Source organism: Pristiophorus japonicus, unplaced genomic scaffold (genome assembly GCF_044704955.1).
Source record: "Pristiophorus japonicus isolate sPriJap1 unplaced genomic scaffold, sPriJap1.hap1 HAP1_SCAFFOLD_71, whole genome shotgun sequence".
Lineage (NCBI taxonomy): Eukaryota > Metazoa > Chordata > Chondrichthyes > Pristiophoridae > Pristiophorus > Pristiophorus japonicus.
The window spans coordinates 1,281,479-1,300,422 of record NW_027254624.1 but is presented as its reverse complement, the minus strand read 5'-3'; the positions used below and the strand labels follow the sequence as shown (position 1 = coordinate 1,300,422).

The 18,944-nt window shown below is 46.7% G+C and overlaps 1 protein-coding gene across 1 annotated transcript in view; it reads left to right on the top strand.

Annotated features, from left to right (window-relative positions):
- The first annotated feature begins 5,830 nt into the window (after positions 1 to 5,830).
- The window catches only part of LOC139256326 (zinc finger protein 239-like), a 101,163-nt gene continuing 88,049 nt past the window's right edge, over positions 5,831 to 18,944 (top strand). The window contains exon 1 of the mRNA XM_070874200.1: positions 5,831 to 6,277. Within this exon, the coding sequence (XP_070730301.1) occupies positions 5,831 to 6,277 (447 nt within the window). The remainder of the gene's footprint in view (positions 6,278 to 18,944) is intronic.

Sequence of the window (18,944 nt, the reverse complement as noted above, 5' to 3'; positions counted from 1 at the left end):
ATGTTGGAATCAATTATTAAGGATTAAATAGCAGCGCATTTGAAAAGCAGTGACAGGATCGGTCCAAGTCAGCATGGATTTATGAAAGGGAAATCAAGCTTGACAAATCTGGAATTCTTTGAGGATGTAACTAGTATAGTGGACAAGGGAGAACCAGTGGATGTGGTGTATTTGGAATTTCAAAAGGCTTTTGACATGATCCCATACAAGAAATTGGTGTGCAAAGTCAAAGCACATGGTATTGGGGGTAATATACTATCGTGGATACACAACTGGTTGGCAGAGAGAAAGCAGAGAGTCGGTTAATGGGTCCTTTTCAGAATGGCAGGCAGTGATTGGTGGAGTGCCGCAGGGCTCATTGCTGGGTCCACAGCTCTTTACAATATTTATCAATGATTTGGGTGAAGGAATTGAGTGTAATATCTCCAAGTTTGCAGATGACACTGAACTGAGTGGCGGTGTGAGTTGTGAGGAGGACGCTAAGAGGCTGCAGGGTGATCTGACAGGTTAGGTGAGTGGGCAAATGCATGACAAATGCAGTACAATGTGGACAAATGTGTGGTTATCCATTTTGGGGGAAAAATCGCGAAGACAAAATATTATCTGAATGGTGGCAGATTGGGAAAAGGGGTGGTGCAAAGAGACCTGGGTGTCATGGTTCATCAGTCATTGAAAGTTGGCCTACAGGTGCAGCAGGCAGTGAAGAAGGCAAGTGTTATGTTGGCCTTCATAGCTCGGGGATTTAAGTAAAAGAGCAGGGAGGTCTTACTGCAGTTGTTCAGGGCCTTGGTGAGACCTCACCTGGAATATTGTGTTCTATTTTTCTCTCCTAATCTGAGGAAGGACATTCTTGCTATTGAGGGAGTGAAGCGAGGCTTCACCAGACTGACTCCCGGGATGGCCGGACTGACATATGAGGAGAGACTGGATCAACTGGGCCTTTATACATTGGAGTTCAGAAGGATGAGAGGGGATCTCGTAGAAACATACAAGATTCTGACGGGACGGGACAGGTTAAATGCGGGTAGATTGTTCCCGATGTTGGGGAAGTCCAGAACCAGGGGACACAGTCTTAGGATAAGAAGTAGGTCATTTCGGGCTGAGATGTGGAGAAACTTCTTCACTCAGAGAGTTGTCTGGAGCAGAGAGTTGTTGATGCCATTTCATTGGATATATTCAAGAGGGAGTTAGATATGGTCTTTACGGCAAAAGTGATCAAGGGGAATGGAGAGAAAGCAGGAAAGGGGTACTGAGGAATCTTCAGTCATGATCTTATCGAATGGTGGGGCAGGCTCGAAGGGCACCTATTTTATATGTTTCTATGTTTCTATCTCCAAGGTTCTAATCTCACGGTTGCTACCGGTACCATGTGATGGTGGGTACAGAAATAGCAGGATAGAGAAATGAATGCTTAGTGTAGGGGATGGTTTTTGGGCAGATTTCTCTGACTCCTTGGCGTTTTCGAGGCGCCCCACACCCTGGATTCTAGACTGTGGACTGATTTGGGGCCTCTGAAAAACTGAGACAGAGTCAGTTGGGAATGCAAAACTGGTTTTATTGTGTTCAGACAGAGTAAAAAGGCAAGTTTGTAATAATCACAGTAATCAGGTACAAATAGGGAGAAATTGCAACTCAAATGCTCTATATTTGGGAAGAACACATAACACATATAACAGATTAAAAGAACACAGTCCTCCCACCTCCCAAAATACTTATGCACTAAACCTGGAAGGGGAAAACACACCAGAACATCAACAGGTAGGGACAGTAAGAAAAACCCCAACCTCCCAAACCCACCATCGAGCTACGTTAGAAATCTGGGGTTTCAGGGACCATGTTCACCAATTCCCGATTGACAGTTCCAACTCCGGGGTTCGCCTTAGTTGTCCTGGTCCTGTTCCCAACTCTGGGGTTCACCTTAGTTGTCAGCGTTCTGTAGTCTGTACCTCGGACCTCGTTGGGGAACTCAACCTGCGTCGCTTCTTCAATTGGGCTGAGTCCGCTGGTGCAGTAAGGTGCGTATTGGACTTGTGGGGTGAGTATTCACTTTTCCTTGGTCAGGGTAGTCTTAAAAGTCCCATTAGGTAATGCTTTTCTCCTTGATAGCTTAGGAACAGCTTGTAGATTGCAAAAACCTTCGTATTTTCTTCCGTTTTGTCGGGTAGGTTCCGGTTGACTGTTTCATTGGTTGCGATGATCCGACACTTTCCGGTAGTCATTTTGAAAGCCTGTTTTCGGTCGTGGTGCTGTAATTATGTGTTTTAGAGATTCCTTTCATGGATGTTTTCAAGGCTGGTGTTAACCTTATGCAACGAGAATGCTACCTTAATAGTGTCTCTAGAAGCACCCTTAACTGCCAGAACACGCCTTCAATTATACTTAAACAGGCTTCCTTATCTTCGCGCCAAATCAATTCTTGGGCTATGTTTAAACTCTTCTGTCCATTGATTTTCAAATGTCACCTTTGTCAGTGTTTTTGGTGGGCTAGTCAGCAGTAAATCGATTAGGGTGTGATACTGTGCTCTCACTGGCATTGCATTGTTTTAGGAATGTCCAGTTTCCTGGCAACCTAGTTGGGCCAATGATTTACATAGTGGTTGACTGGGTAATTGGCTTCTTCCATATTTTGGATGAGTTCTATAGTTTAGATAATGGCTGGTAATTTGATTATCTCTTAGGGGGTGAATTGGTGCTGCATCGTTCCCCCAGACATTCTGGGATCCTTAACACACGAAGTTGCTTCACAGAGGTTAGCCCCACCTCGTGTATTCGGTAACTCTGTTTCGCAGGAGAAAAAATGTTGTGGAATCTTAAAATTTATATGTTCCTTCCCATAGATGTTTAGGAGAGCTCAGGCTTCTGTAATTTAGGTGCATTTTGTATTTTCTTTTCAAAAAGGCCAAACACTGGGGGGGGGGGGGGGTTTCCATGAGGTTTGCCTCCTTTTGCCTTTTTCCTTTTAAAACTTAGATTCCCACTTGAAAAACCCAAAGCTCATTTTTAACATTCCAAGAGGAGCTTTTCTTTAATTTTCAGGGAGAGGGATTCATGGGAATTTTTGGGACCCGTTCAGTCCCCGCTATGACACTATGCAACCATAGTGACACTTTACACGTGAGCAAAGATTCCTGCCTCTCAAGAGCTAACCTTCCCGCAGCCATAGCATACATTCCGCTTTACACGATATAGCATTCAGTTTCATTCTCTTCCCTTTACAGTCATATAGGCAAGTTACGCTGCACTTCACAAGCATAATACACATTTCAAATACATCACACAACATTATAAATTTAAATTGCTAATCGGGTTCCTAAGATTTGTCCACCATCGGGATTGGTGCCTTCGGTTCTCCCCTTTGCACTTGGAACAACACAGATACAGAACTATCCCGAGCTGACATACAATCAAAAGAGGGGAGGCTATCCTGATGCAAGAAGGGTCTTCTATATATCCGAAAATGTCCCAACAGGGTGGAACTATGATAGCCAAGATCTCACTCCCTATCTTAAATATCTTTTGTTCCAGAATGTACAAATGTTTCTGCGATATTTTCACAGATTGCAGCAAGGAGGTAAGATGTTCGGGTAGAGGAGGAATTGCAGAACCAAAATGTGTTCCATAGTCTTGTAGATGTGTGAAATTGTCGGTGACTGTGAGGTGAACAGTATAGGGCTCAGGAATGGGTACAATCCATTCTTGGGCCACTTTAACTGGTGCCTCGCATTTAATGCAAAGACTGCTCTCACTAACCAAAGACTGCTCTCACTAACTGGACACCCATAAATGAGGGATTCTTCCATGTCACCTCAGTCGCTGCTGCTCATCCTTATCAGTGCGAGCAGGAACAGGATCCTTCTCATACTGTCCTCTTTCCTGTAGCGGCACGTAAAACAGATTGTCTTGCCCTGAGAAAGCTCTCTGGCTTGACAAAGGTGACTGAGTTCCAAGTTGGGCTCATAGTCTTTAATTAACTGGCTGTCTTATTCAGTTCCAGGTGGACTGATTGCTTTTAACTTTGTCTCACAATCGTTCTGCTTGTTATCTTACCGGTGCTTCCTTAATACGCATACCAGTAGATTCCTCTTCCTCCCGGGTATTACCCGTCCTGTGCTTCTTTTACCAGCTGCACAGCAAGATTATTTTCCTTACCCCAGTTAACTAATACATATATACTTATCATTACACAGATAAATCTTACACTATTCTAAATCATTCACTAAACATACATAAATTCATATTTTAAACATCCTTAAATTCACATCGCTATTTATGTACATCTGCCAGCCGTCTCCGGGTGGCCAGGCTAATTCCTGTTTACCTCCACTTGGGACAGCTCCTGGGCATCTTGTAGGGCTGCAAGTAAGGCGGCCTGAGCCACAGCATCCAGAGGGCTCTCACTAATGTTACTGGGGTTTGCCCTGTGTCCCAGACGATCGGGGAATTGTTCACTTCGATGATGCAGCACTCTGCCCCTTTTGGTGTGGCCACAGTGTCCTGCTCTGTAGGTTTTGCGCAGCCTGAAGCTGCAGGCTGGGGGCCCTTATCTTTACAACGCTTCCTGACCTTGGGTGTCCCCTTTCCGGTGGCGGCCTTACCTGGACCGAGCCACTGGAACTGGGGCGCTGGTGACCACGGGGCTTTTGGCTGTGTTGTGTGGGTAGTCCTTCTTGGGGCTACTGTTACTGGGGGTGCATCCAAGTTCCAAGTGTGGAAGAAAGAATCTATGAATCCATGGCTTATGAAAGAGGGAAGGGTTAAATTCTTTTTCTATTAGCTATGCTTAAAGAAATAATAAGACTAGAAAATAGCCACGCTATTTAGCCTTGAAACTTACAGATGCAATTAAATGACTATCTGATATTAAAAGGGAGTCTCCTTTGATTCTGCTTATTAGACTGTGAACAGAGAAAAACTATGCAAGGACAGATAGAGTGTGTACCTCCCGAGACGACCTTTGTACTCGCGGGACGAATGAATAAGATTCCTTTTCTATTTCTGTATTCAATTTCTGTATAAAGATAAGTGCAATTTGCTTGTACGAGAGAGTTCTGCCTTGGTACGGTCCAAGCAAGCTCTCCAAGATATCTTGTTAGCTTTAGTAATAAACTTCTCTCGAAGCAACTTCTGAAAGTCTCCGCCTGAGTTAATTTAAGCTAAATATTTCCTCGACAGATTCTGGCGTAGTCGGCAGGATCTCTGATAACGAGATCCAAAAGAACTAAATTTAACTTTTAAAGAGAGAAAAGAGGAATTTTAAAGGACCTTCCTAGCTAAAAGAAGGATGGTGCCTAGGCCGTCCTAGCAAAAGGGGGACGGGCCACCAAGATCCCCTAGGGGGTGAGGCATAAGGTAGCTACCGCTAAGAAGCTAAAATAACAAAAAGGCAAAAGGAGACCCCGAGCTGAGCGGAAAAGAGAACACCGGTGAGCGCTTTGTAAATTATTGTCTATTTTGTAGGATTGTCCTAACTCTCATTTCAGAAAAGATCGCAAGGCGTTGCATCCAGAAGAATGGGAAACGGCTCTAGTCGAGCAGGGCGCTCGCGCCCAGTTCCTAGAAAAGGAAAGACGGACGACCTCTCAACTGAAAGAATGAAAGTACATCCTAAGACTGAGAAAAGAATCAGTAAGGTAGTAAAGCAACGAGAGAAGGTAGGAGATCCCATTGTGCCGCCCGGCTCGCCGGCGGACACTGTAATTAAAGTAGCGATTTCTACGGTTGGTCTGATGGGGATTGGCCGTATGGAGGAAGTTTTAAATTGTCCTTAATTGAGGAATGGAGACAGACCACCAAAGATGGCGCGGGGGACCCCACTTGGGATAAGGATTATATGGAGAATTGTTTTAAAAAATGGACAGAGGTGGCAAAGAGGCACCAGCCCCCTAAAATTAAAAAGAAGGCGGAGGAGAGTAAGGAGAAGCCCCCTCCCACTTACAGCCCCCCGAGTGCCCCGGTTATGACCACTTCCCCTGTCAGCTTATACCCCCGTCTTCCAACCACCAAGCCAGATGATTGGCAGGAGATTATAGAAATAGTGGCCGCTCAGCTGGATCAGGCCTCTAGGCGACGAGAAAATCCACAAAACCCACTAGAAAATGAAAACGGAGCAGGTGGAGGAGCCGATGGAGGAGACCCGGGAGCATCTGCGTCAGGGGACGCCAGAGCCTCTGGACAAGAGGGCATAGACCACAGATATGGGGTAGAAACAAGAGGGCAAGCGGCTCAAAGAGAAGCCGCTGACTCTACTTCCCAAAACCCCGTCGGCCAAAATCCTAGGGTAATGATAGGAACTACGGCAGTTTTAAAACCATGGTCCCCTGGAGAAGCCAGAGATATGATATCAGCCGCCCCTAATCCTGTTAAGAAGCCAGTAGCCTTTCACAACTGGCTTGAACAAACCTGTACCATTTATAACCCCCTCCCCGGAGATGTGAAATTATTACTGCAGTTAGCATATGGGTCCTCTTGGCAGGGGGTAAAAGATATGTTCCCAAACCCGCCGGCGAAAATGGAGATTGGCGGGAAGATAATTACATAGAAGGAAATGAGTCCCGGGAACATTGGTTACAACACCGGGGCAAGGATGCCATATTAAAGGGAGCTAAAAAAACATGGAGATATAGGAGAAGTCACCCGCTGCTTGCAGAAAGCAGAAGAATCGATGATAGATTTTGCAGGCAGATGGAAAAATAGTTGGGACGAGCATGCAGGAATACCAATGGATCAAAATGAACCTTTGGCAGTGCAAACCTTGTTAAATTGTATGTTACCACAACAAGCAAGAACATACAAAATAAAGGTTTTGGACTGGCAAGGAAAAAGTTGGGAGGAAACAATTACCGTCTTGGCCAACATGGATAGGGAGGGACTATTTACCTATAAGGAAAATAAGGCAAAAACAGCAGGTCAGTACTATCAGCAAAAGGGAAGAGGACAGGCACAGAATAATAGAGGATATGGAGGACGAGGAAGAGGGAGAGGACAGTGGCCCCAAAGAGACCGCTCTCAAGATGAGTGTAGAAATTGCGGCAGAAAAGGGCATTGGGCTCGCGATTGCAGATGCCCCCCGAAACAGGGTGGAAGATTGCAAGGGGGTTTCCCCGAACCTCCACCTTCATTGGCCCATCAGTTTTCGTTCTCTAACCCCAACCCGCACCAATCAGCATAGGGATGCCCCGGAGGCTTAGTGGTACAGGCGGCAGCCCTCCGCCTATCAGCGGACATAGAAGAAAACCCTCTGGCAGTAGTAAAAGTAGGAGATACTTATGTGAAATTCCTGGTGGATACCGTGCTACTATGTCTTCTGTACCATCCTCTGTGGGATTACCTGTAAGCAACACCACCGTCTTAAGTATGGGTGTGGCTGGTATCCCCATGAAAGAATTTTTATCGGAACCTACCAAATTGATAATTGAAGGACAATCGGTTAATGATGAGACTTTGATAATCTCTAAAACAACACCTCTCCCTTTATTGGGAAGACAGACTTTGTGCAAACTAGGAGCCACAATTTATTGCACAAAGGAAGGAATGTGCATGGAGCTCCCTCCAAATAAAATCCATCAGTTCTATAATGGGATTGAAGAAGAGAGAAGGGAGGATAACAAAGAAAAGGCTGCCCTCTATTGTTGGCAATTGATTGGCAACTTCTATTCCCCCTTGATTTTGACAAGCTTTGAGACAGTTCAGATTCACTGTACAGCCTGGTACACTTGTCAAAAAGCTGAAACTTACCAGTGTTTGGTACAATCCTTTTTAAATAGAGAAGAAATAGTCGAAGCTACGCCCCGCATTTATTTTGGACCAGAAGGATTGGGAGTAGCCATCGATTTGACACCCTTACAGCAACAGCGGTTTAGGGAAGCGAACTCGACACCTCATCTGACCTTGGCTGTAAAACCGCCAGCGAAACCTAAAGATATTGGTCCGATGATTGTAGGAATAGAAAGAGAAAAACAGCAACACGGCTATCGACCTTGGGCAGTAATAAAATTACAAAGTTTTCAGATAGACTTTATCACCCACAACAGGGGGATTCTCCAGTGGAAAGGTAAAAATCATGCTTCCATTTTTAAAAAAACAGCAACCCCCGGAACAACCAAGCCCTAAGCTGCCAATGGCATTGAATCAAGTATCTTCTGAACTTTGGGCAAAGCATAAGAATCATGTTGGGCAAGTACATTCTGCAGTACCCCATCGGGTACAATTGATAAAGAACGCCGTGTTACCAAGCATTAGGCAGTATAGACTGCCCCCAGAGGCAGAAAATGGGATAGAGCCAGTCATTTCTGCATTGTTGGAACAAGGAGTTTTAGAAAAGACACAGAGCCCGTGTAACACTCCGATACTGCCCATACCAAAGGTTAATAGGCCGAATGAATGGAGATTTGTGCAAGATTTGAGAGCTATTAATAAGATAGTAGTCCCTATCACCCCTGTGGTACCGGACACCAACATTATACTATCTGCTATACCACCAACAGCAACTGTCTTTACTGTGATAGACCTGTGTTCAGCTTTTTTCTCCATCCCGTTAAATCAAGAGAGTCAGTATCTGTTTGCTTTCACCCACAAGAAACAGCAGTACACATGGACCAGGTTGCCCCAAGGATATACCGAAAGCCCCGCAGTATATGCAGCAGCAATAAAAAGAGACCTCGAAGACTGTTCATTATCAGACCAGTCTGTACTGCTGCAGTATGCGGACGATTTGCTTGTGGCTTCCAGCCACGGATACAGGTGCATACAAGATTCCTTGAAACTGTTACAGCACCTATGTGAGAGAGGGCACCGAGTGTCGTTACAAAAGCTACAATTTTGTCAGACTCAAGTCCAGTACCTGGGTTTTCACATTTCTCAAGGGCAAAGGCAGCTAGGACCCGAAAGAATTCAGACAATTCAAAGGGCCACCATACCAAAGACAAAGAAGGATATCTTGTCATTTTTGGGGATGGTTGGGTACTGTAGACAATGGATCCCCGATTATTGAGAATGGGATGCGGTCCTAAGATCAGCTGCCCTAAATGATGCCCCACCCAAGGTGGAATGGACCCCAGAGAGAGAGGAGGCATTTAAACAGTTAAAGAAAGCCATTACTAATGCTCCGGCGTTGGGACTTCCGAATTATGGTAAACCCTTTCAGATGCATGTGAATGAAAAAGAAGGATTTGCAACAGCAGTACTAACCCAAGAACATGGTGGGGGAAATAGACCAGTTGCTTATTATTCGGTTTTGCTGCCTCCAGTAGTAAGGGGAATGCCAGCATGTCGACGTGCTGTAGCTGCTACTGCGGTCATGGTGGAGAAATCGGTACCTATTGTTTTGGATCATCCATGTACTGTCATTACAGCCCATGCTGTGTTATACTTTTGAATTCAGCTGCCACACAACACTTTACAGCATCTAGAAGAACAGGTTATGATGTATTACTGTTGTCACACCCTAACTATACCTTTCGACGTGCACCAGTAGTGAACCCAGCCACCTTTCTTCCTACTAAAGAAGTAGAGGATCCAGACCAGCATGATTGTCTGTTAACGATGGAAGTAGCCACCTTACCAAGACCAGATTTGCTCACAGAGCCCATGGACAATCCTGATCTTATTCTCTATACGGATGGATCATCACATAGGCCGTTGGATGATTTGTTTTTGGCAGGCTATGCTATTGTAATTCCCCACGAAACTGGTGAATCATTCGCCCTGCCTCCCGGAACCTCGGCTCAGGCTGCTGAATTGTTTGCCCTAACTAGAGCTTGTATAATAGCTAAAGATCAAACTGCTAATATCTATACTGATTCCAGATATGCATTCGGTGTGGTCCATGATTTTGGACAACTGTGGAAAAACAGAGGCTTTATCACCTCTGGTGGAAAGCATATTAAGCATTCTCAACTGGTGCTTAATCTATTAGACGCCATTCAGTTGCCAAGTAAGGTAGCCGTGATCAAATGTGCAGCTCACACAAACGGTGAGGATGAAGTATCAGCAGGAAATAGGAGGGCTGTCGAGGCAGCCAAACAGGCCGCTTCGGCACAGGCAGACTGCCTTCAAGCAGTCTCAGTCACCCCTCCACAGGTACTTGACATCCAACAACTTAAAACAGCCCAACAACAAGTTACTATACAAGAAGGAAGAACTTGGGAAAACCAGGGTTGTTTTCTAAAAAACGGCATTTGGTATCACCCTGATGGGCGAACTGTTTGCCCTAGATCTCTATTTTTGCCCCTGTCTCGCCTAGCACACGGTCAGGCTCACAGGGGCAAAGGAGGGATGATACATGCTATTAATGCACAGTGGTATGCACCAGGAATAACAGTAGTAATTGAGAAAGTTGCTAGAACATGCCAAATTTGTCAACAAAATAACAGAGGTAAATCACCTGCTGGATATGATCATCTACCCCAACCAAGTATGCCCTTTGAAAATTTGCAAATTGACTTTGTTCACATGCCTCCAGTATCAGGTCTTAAATATCTATTAGTCATAGTAGATATGTTCACAAGGTGGGTAGAAGCGTACGCCACTAGGAAAGACGATGCCCGAACCGTAGTAAAAATTCTATTTAAAGAAATAGTACCAAGATATGGGATACCTATGGGAATCAACAGTGATAGGGGAACCCACTTCACCGGAAAAATAGTGCAGAACCTTGCAGAAGCGTTAGGCTTCCAGTGGAAGTTACATATACCATATCAGCCACAGTGCTCGGGAATGGTAGAAAGAGTAAATGGGATAATAAAATCTACCCTTACCAAGATATGTCAGGAGACTGGACTGAAGTGGCCAGAAGCCTTACCATTAGTAGTGTATACAATGAGAAACCAGAAAAACCGAAACACTGATTTGACACCACATGAAGCCTTATTGGGAAGACCAATGCCTACCGGCGTAAAACCACCACTGTCAGATGAAAAAATAGCATTAATTTGGAACGATGAAAAATCACTAAAGTATGCTCAGGCCATGTGTGAAATAGCAAGAAGTCTGCATGAACAAATAAAGCAGACACAGGTGCCCCCATCGGAAGGAAATATGCACCCTTTCAGGCCTGGAGATCAAGTGTTGGTAAAAACATTAAACAAAGAATTCTTTTCTCCTAGGTGGAAAGGACCATATCAGATAATTCTCACAACACGAACCGCTTTGAAATTGGAAAAGCACACGAACTGGGTGCATGCGACCCGCTGTAAACATTATTTCCCCGACGAATCACAGCCGAAGGAAAAGGCATTGAGCCAGGACGTACTACGGTCGCCCGATTAAGAAAACAGCCATCTTCTCGCTGAAGAACTGTACCTGCTCTTGTATTAAATATTTGGACTTTAAATTATTGCACAAAATTCACAGACGAATGTCAGAGCTCCTTTGTGTGCAAGTTTGGGCCTTTATTATTTGGGTCACTGTTACTATCGTGTGGACGTGTTATTATTGTAACGACTTATTTCAAGAGTGGTATAGAAACAAACAAGAAAGGGAAGATGGGAAGGGACTCTTGGAAAAATAAATGGACGTTAGGTATACTGATCATTTTAGCGACAGGGAACTCCCGGCAGGAGAAAGAAGTCCTAAAAGAAGGAAGAGTATGGAAGGGAAATATGGTATGGGAAAGAAGTAATAGTATAAGGCAGCAAGGCAATTTTATATGCCCAGTAGGCCAAAGTTGTAAAGTAGGGAATTTCACGGCACGATGTGAGGCATGTGGAATGAAGGAAGAAAGAGGGGAATTTCAGTTTATATTGGGGAAAGGGTATCAGTTGTTCATAGAATACCAGGCCGATGTGTGGATGAAGTGTACCCGGAGCACAGGGAAAAACAAGAGATGGGGGTACATAGGAGGGCCGGACGAGAGAAAAGACTTCCTCCGTTATTCATATACAAGTATGGGAGATGGCCAGCGGATGTTGTGCATGAATAACACCCCGGTGAATGGAGGAAACCCATTTGTGGTAAAATGGTCAGTAAAAGAATCCGGCCACCCAGAAGACCGGGACCCGGGACATCTAAAAAGGATACTGACCACTTGCATCCCAGTGGTAAGATCCCCAGGTGTATTAAATCTAACAATACGAATTAAATATCCCCCAAAGAAAGAAGATGGTTGCCACACAACCAGTGTTAAGGTATCTTTTGAAAAAGAAAGACCCCAAAGAAAGAAACGGGATGTGTTCGAGACTGTGTTAGGTGGAGTAGGAGCAGGAATAGGAGCATTGAACTCCATGGATATCGAGACCCTACAAAATAAAATCCAGGCTGTCGGGGGACTGGTAGGGGAAGATATAAAACTCAGAAATGCCTGGGATGAAGGATTACAGCAGTTGCAGATATCAGGTTACGTCATAAATGAAATGACCTGGGAACAGAATGAAGGGATAGAGAAGGAAATAGAGAACCTAATGAAGGAACAACAGGGAGTAAACAAGTACACCCATTGCCTGTTTAAAGAAATGATCAGACCGCTATTAAGAGCCGAGTTAGAAAGGAAAATATTATCCTTCCATGCTAACACATGGGAAAGGTTGCTGGAAATTAACAAAAGGGATAAGCTTCTTAATTTAACCATTAACCCTCAAAAAAGATATACCAGTTGTAATTCAAAAGGATGTAACATTACTGGAGAGATAGTAAGTATGACACGAAAATAAATTTGGTGTCAGTTCCAAGTAATGCCCCAGCTGTTTGGACAGAACTTCTGGCACCCAGAATTTAAAGGAGATTGGGTCGATGAGAAGAATATGACACATCACCAGAGGGGATGTGCTAGGTGGCCATTCGGAATGGTATGTCCCTATCAGACCGCCATACACGAACCATGCTCACTGCAGCACTCCATTGGAGTATGTAAATGGGAATTAAAGCTAACCAATGACACTGAGATAACGGAAATAGGACAGAATGAGATCTGCGTGACAGGAAATAAACCTGTCTATCTGGATGGAATTTTGTATAAACCCCCCATTAATAAATGCGTAAGCAGAGTCTACACCCTGTATGATCCTGCAGTAAAAATAACTTATACCTTTGGGCAGTGGCAAAATGTAGACAAATATCTGTCTATGCACACAATTGAATCCTTACCCCCTGTAATTAATTTGACCAGACTGCACAATTTGATACGGAATGACAAGAACATTGAGGACGCTCTGTCAAAGCAAGGCAGAGACATCCACCAATGTAGAGTCGAAATGAGTTACAAGAAGGGGCAGCTAGTGAGAATCGCAGACGAAGTCACCTCTTTGACAGTACACCACTGGTGGGATGTGTTTACCGGATGGTCCCCAAAAGCTACAGCAGTACTGAAGCTTGCTATACACCCCATAGTAATCGTAGGTGTGGTTATGCTTATATTATTAATAATCCTTTGCGGAATGTGGATAAAATTAAAAAACGTAATTAGTCAAGTAATAGGCCTGCTCTCCGAAATAGAAAGAAAAGGTGTATGCATGAAAGGAAGGTTAAGTCGCTTAGAGGAAAAGGTTGATGAAGTCGATTATCTCCAAATGCGACCCTATCCGGAAGGGTATACACCCCCTTTTGATAAAGAAGAAGATATAGGAAATTGTGTTGATCTAAAAAATAAAAAGATCAACAAGGAGGGAATTGTGGAAGAAAGAATCTATGAATCCATGGCTTATGAAAGAGGGAAGGGTTAAATTCTTTTTCTATTAGCTATGCTTAAAGAAATAATAAGACTAGAAAATAGCCACGCTTTATAGCCTTGAAACTTACAGATGCAATTAAATGACTATCTGATATTAAAAGGGAGTCTCCTTTGATTCTGCTTATTAGACTGTGAACAGAGAAAAACTATGCAAGGACAGATAGAGTGTGTACCTCCCGAGACGACCTTTGTACTCGCGGGACGAATGAATAAGATTCCTTTTCTATTTCTGTATTCAATTTCTGTATAAAGATAAGTGCAATTTGCTTGTACGAGAGAGTTCTGCCTTGGTACGGTCCAAGCAAGCTCTCCAAGATATCTTGTTAGCTTTAGTAATAAACTTCTCTCGAAGCAACTTCTGAAAGTCTCCGCCTGAGTTAATTTAAGCTAAATATTTCCTCGACACCAAGCAATTGGGGGGATCGCCCCTCCAGTAACACAGTTCCCCGCTCCCACCTGCCCTGTTTGTCTGGCTGCCCCGCCCCCTTTGGGACTACTGACTGCTTCTTACGTTTTTCGGGCTCCCCTGGTTTAAACAGCTTACACTGGTTGATATGGAACCACTTCGTGCAGCGGGTCATCTTTATGGCATAGACCATGGATCTTGCCTTGTCCACAATGTGGTATGTTCCCATATATAGGACTTCAAATGTTCCAACCCGGGCCAAATTCCTAAGCATCACCTGATCCGCTAACTCCCATTCGTGGTGCTTGCGGGGTTCTAGCAGCAATCGGTTGCGCCGATGCTGCTTCCACATGTTATCAGCAGCTTGCCAGTGTATCTGTTTGAGGTGTTCAAACAGATTCGTGACAAAACGGTCCTGGTTCACCTCTCTGAGCTGACCTTCCGTGAGCACCGGGGCTAGGACATGGGTGGGGGTTCGCATGGTCCTCCCAGTCATGAGCTCGTGTGGGGAATACCCCGTGCTCTGTGACTGGCTCCCCCGGATCCCCATTAGGACCAGCGGTAAGACCTCTGACCATTTCTGGGGTGAGTCTCCCGTCTCCTTCCGCAGCCTTCCTTTAATGGTGCGGTTTAACGCTCCATAATACCTGATGACTGTGGGTTGTGGGTAACATGCCATTTCCCTTGAATGCCGAGCGTATTAAAGATTGCCTGCATTAGGTGACCTGTGAAGTGACTCCCCTGGTCAGACTCCACATACTGTGGTAGCCCCCACCGGGGATTACCTCATTCACAAGGATCCTAGCCGTTCCTAAAGCGGTGGCTGTTCGGCATGGAGAGGCTTCAAACCATTTGGAGAACACATCCACCAGGACTAGGCAGTAATTATAGCCTTCCTGGGCGGTGGGTAGGGGCCCAATGTAGTCGATCTGAATCGACTGCCATGGTCCCTCTACCCTCCTGATGTGTCACATAGAAACCTTCCTTTTCTGGGGGTCAGAGTTGTCAGCAGCACACACTAGGCAGTCGGCGCAGAACTCGCGGACATCCTCCCTGTGGCTCGGCCACCACCCTGCCTGTTCCACCCATTGCCACGTGGTCTCAGGTCCGGGCTGCCCCGCTCCTGGACCCTCATGGGCAAGTGGAGGAATTCCCTCCTGTGTTGTTGTGGCATTACCCATTGCTCTCCCCTGAACAGCATGCCTTCTTTAATGGTCATGGCTGCTGCGCCGTATCATCCTTCTACCTTTTCTCCCTTGGTTAGTGCATTTAAAACGGGTCTTAGGACTGGATCCTGGGTTTGAACTGTTTTCAAGTCCACCGCTAATACCACTCCTGCCCTGTCTGCCGTTCATACCCTGCCCCTAACTGCTGCTATGGGGTCCAGGGCGTAAGGATCCCAAAACTTCCCTGTGCGAGCACTCTCCTTAGCCGCATGTCTGCCTGCTGGTTTCCTTGACCTCGAGGTTCAGTGGTTCAGTGGTCTTTCACATTGTGAATATATTTCTCCCTTTCCTCCCCGAAGGCCGTCATGATCTTTTCCAGCATGGGCTTGATTGCCAAAGGTCTCCTGACGGGACCAGATGGCCAAGTACTCCGGACACGAGTTGTATGTAAACATAATGTCCGAGCTAATCGTGTACTGTGTAGGTAATTTCTCGGGGTGTGTGACCAAAAATACCACCGTTGACAGTTCGACATGCTGGGCGCTCATGGTGCTGGGGAGTTTAATAGCCAGGGCAATGTTCGCCTCTGGGTCATAGACTCCACACCCTGTGAGTCGTTCATCAACAATTGCTGTGCTCGAACCGTCCACGTAGATTTCGCGGCCCGTGGAGACTATCCCAGCCCGAAAACCTACGTTGACTTTCCATACCCCTTCTACAGAGCAGTGGTGGGCTGTCCCCAGGTAGATCATGTTAGCTGCGAGCCTTGGCTCGCACAGGCCTTTTACCCTTCGGTCCATCTGGGAGAGGAGTCGGGTCGAGCGAACAATGCGAGCCCTGCTGACTGTCCCATCCTTAATCCTCCCATTCAGCAGCATCTGGGTAGGCGTATCGTGGGTGAGGAGTGTGATAGGGGACCCTCCTGTGAAGATTAAAGATCTCTTCACAGCCAGTGAGTGGCCAGTAGGTGCCTCTCACAGTTGGGGTATCCCTTTTCCACATTGGTGAGTATCCTGGAGGAGTAAACCACCGGTCTCAGCTGGCCGTGCCGTTCCTATGCAGCACTGCGTTCAGACTGTCTCCGCTGGCTGCCACCTCCAGGAAAAACTCTCTCCGCCGATCAATCGCTCCTCGGGCCGGTGTGGTCTGCAGCCTTTAATTGAGTTGTTTAAATGCTACCTCGCAACCCTGGTCCCAATCCCGCTCCACTCCCTTGTGTAGGAGCCGGAGCAGAGGGGCTGCTATAGCAGCATAATCCTCAATGAAGTCTCTGCAGTGCCCTGTTAGTCCCAGAAAAGATCTCACTCCCGTTACTGAGTTGGGGGCTGGTAATTCCTCTGCTGCCTCCGTTCTAGCCTTATCAAAGGCTCTTTCCCCAGCGCGCACTGTCAGTCCCAGGAACTTTACTTCGTTTTGGCCGATCTGCGCTGCCTTGGGGTTAACGTTAAAACCTTCCTCCCTAAGTAGCTCCAGCAGCCCGGCCAGCAGTGGGCCATGCTGCTCACCCTCATCGGTGAATAGGGGCAGATTGTTCACATACTGGACCAGCTGCCGGGGTCTGCCCTTTTAGCAGTTAGCCATGCATTGATGAAAAGTGTTGGGGCTGTTGTGAAAACGCTGGGGCAGGCAGTTCCAATGTAAAAACGAACTTGTACTGGTCCTCCCTTCGCAAGGGAATGGACCAAAACCCGTTGGAAATATCGAGCCCCGTGAAGGTGGTTGCGGATGCTGGGATACTTCCAATGAGGTCGGCGACAGCTACGACCATGGGTGAAAGGCCGGGATGTTACGGTTGAGTAGCCGGTAGTCCACCGTGGCTCTCCAGGAATACTCCGGTTACTTAACCGGCCACAGTGGAGACTTCACATGGGTGGCTATTGGTCTCAATACCCCCTAGTTAACCAAAGAACATTTGGTCGTTTCCATGTCTGCCTCTGCTTCCCTGGGGAAATTGTTCAGCTTTTGTGGTCGGGTCATGGGGTTCCCACCCACACTGACCTCGATCCGATTTATTCTCCAACAATCATGTTTGTGAGTGGCAAATGTAGCGAGGTGTACTCGCACAGCAGCCTGCTACTCCACCGGAGAGTTAGTGACCAGTAATTCAAGGTCGTAACCCTCCCTTTTCTTCATTGTACACAGGGTCCCCTTTCCTTGTTTCTCTGGGATGACAGCTACCTCACTTTCTTTACCGGTACAGGCTGCCCCCACAGACAATGGCTTCTTCTATCCACTAGAATCCGGTGACCTATAATAAAGTCGGCCCCAAGGATTCCTTTTCCCTCCTGCTCCCACTTCATCAGGACACACGTCCACTGAGTGTGCAGTGTTCCTAATTGAATGGACAGCGGGATGGAGAATGACCCAGCCTTTTCATTGCCCGTGAATCCCACTAGGCTGTACGAGGTCCCGTTTGATAGTGTGAGGCTGTGGGGTCACCTGCATAGGCTATGGTGCATGCTGCTCCAGTGTCCAGAAAATAAGTCCCCTTGACTCTCCCCACCTCCATTTCGACATACGGTCGCTTCCAGGCACCGTACACTCGGGACACAGGTAGACAGGCTGCGCTGGATCTAATCATAAATCTGGGTGAGATGAGATAGGTGGTATCACTGTACCGGTGGTCGTGGCTACCTTCCCCGGACCCATTAGTACGGTTCGGAATGCGGCCACCATGGTCTCAAATGTTTGGGGAGAGACCGACGGCTCGGTCTTTTTGGCTGGGACTGTGGGATTCTTTCCTACCCTGTCCTTCCAGGGATTCCGACAGTCCTTCCGCCAATGTCCATGCTTCCCGCACCCAAAGAAGTTGCGCTTGGTTTCCGAGGGTTACCCGCTTCCTGGTGCCATTCTTTCTTTCCCTGACTGTGTTTTAACTCATGTACCTTTCCCTTGGGTGGTGCTCTTCCCCTCTGCAGTTCCGATATGCCATGGTCAATTGCCTGATCACTGTTTCCTCGGTGGCTTGGGGGTCCCTTTGGTCAAACCAAAGCTCTGTTCTGGCTGTGATCCGGAGCAGGCTGTTCGCCACTATGCTCCAGAGCCATTGTGCCCGTTCTCCCGGTGTAAGGTTAGCCCGATCGAGAGCCATACTGCAGGCTCGCTGATACACAAGTCACAGCCTGTCAGCGGAAGCATGAGGGAATTCGCTCACGAACTGCACTGTCTTGTCCACTCGGGAGAAGGGTCTTCCCTCATTTAGACCCATGGCCTCCAGACCTTCATCCCGGACATCATCATGTGTACCCCTGCCCTTTCAGCACTCCGCCGAAAGGGACTGGTACAGCTTGCTGTCCAGGGAAAAAAGGTACAGTTTTACCTGCTCTGAATCATCACACCCGCTAATCTCGGCTGCCTGTTCCACTTCCATGAAGTGGACTGAGGGGTCTCCCTTACGTGTGAGCTTACTCAGGTGGCTTACCATAGCCCTCCACTGCTGGGTCGTGTGGGGAACAACGAATTGGCTCTCAAGAACCCCCCGGTGCTCCACCCACACTCGCTGAACTTTTGCTGCCGGACCAGACACATTGGTCCCGGCTCCGACCCTTTCAGTTCTGTCTCACCCTTCTCTCCCTGCTGCCAAACCGAGTTAAACCCCGGCACCACAGGTGGTGGTGCTCCGTACTCCCTGCCTGCCTGAGCAATTGTCCCTCCCTCCTGCTGCACCAACCGGGTTGTTGCCCGGCCATACAGGGTGTGACTGAACAGTCTT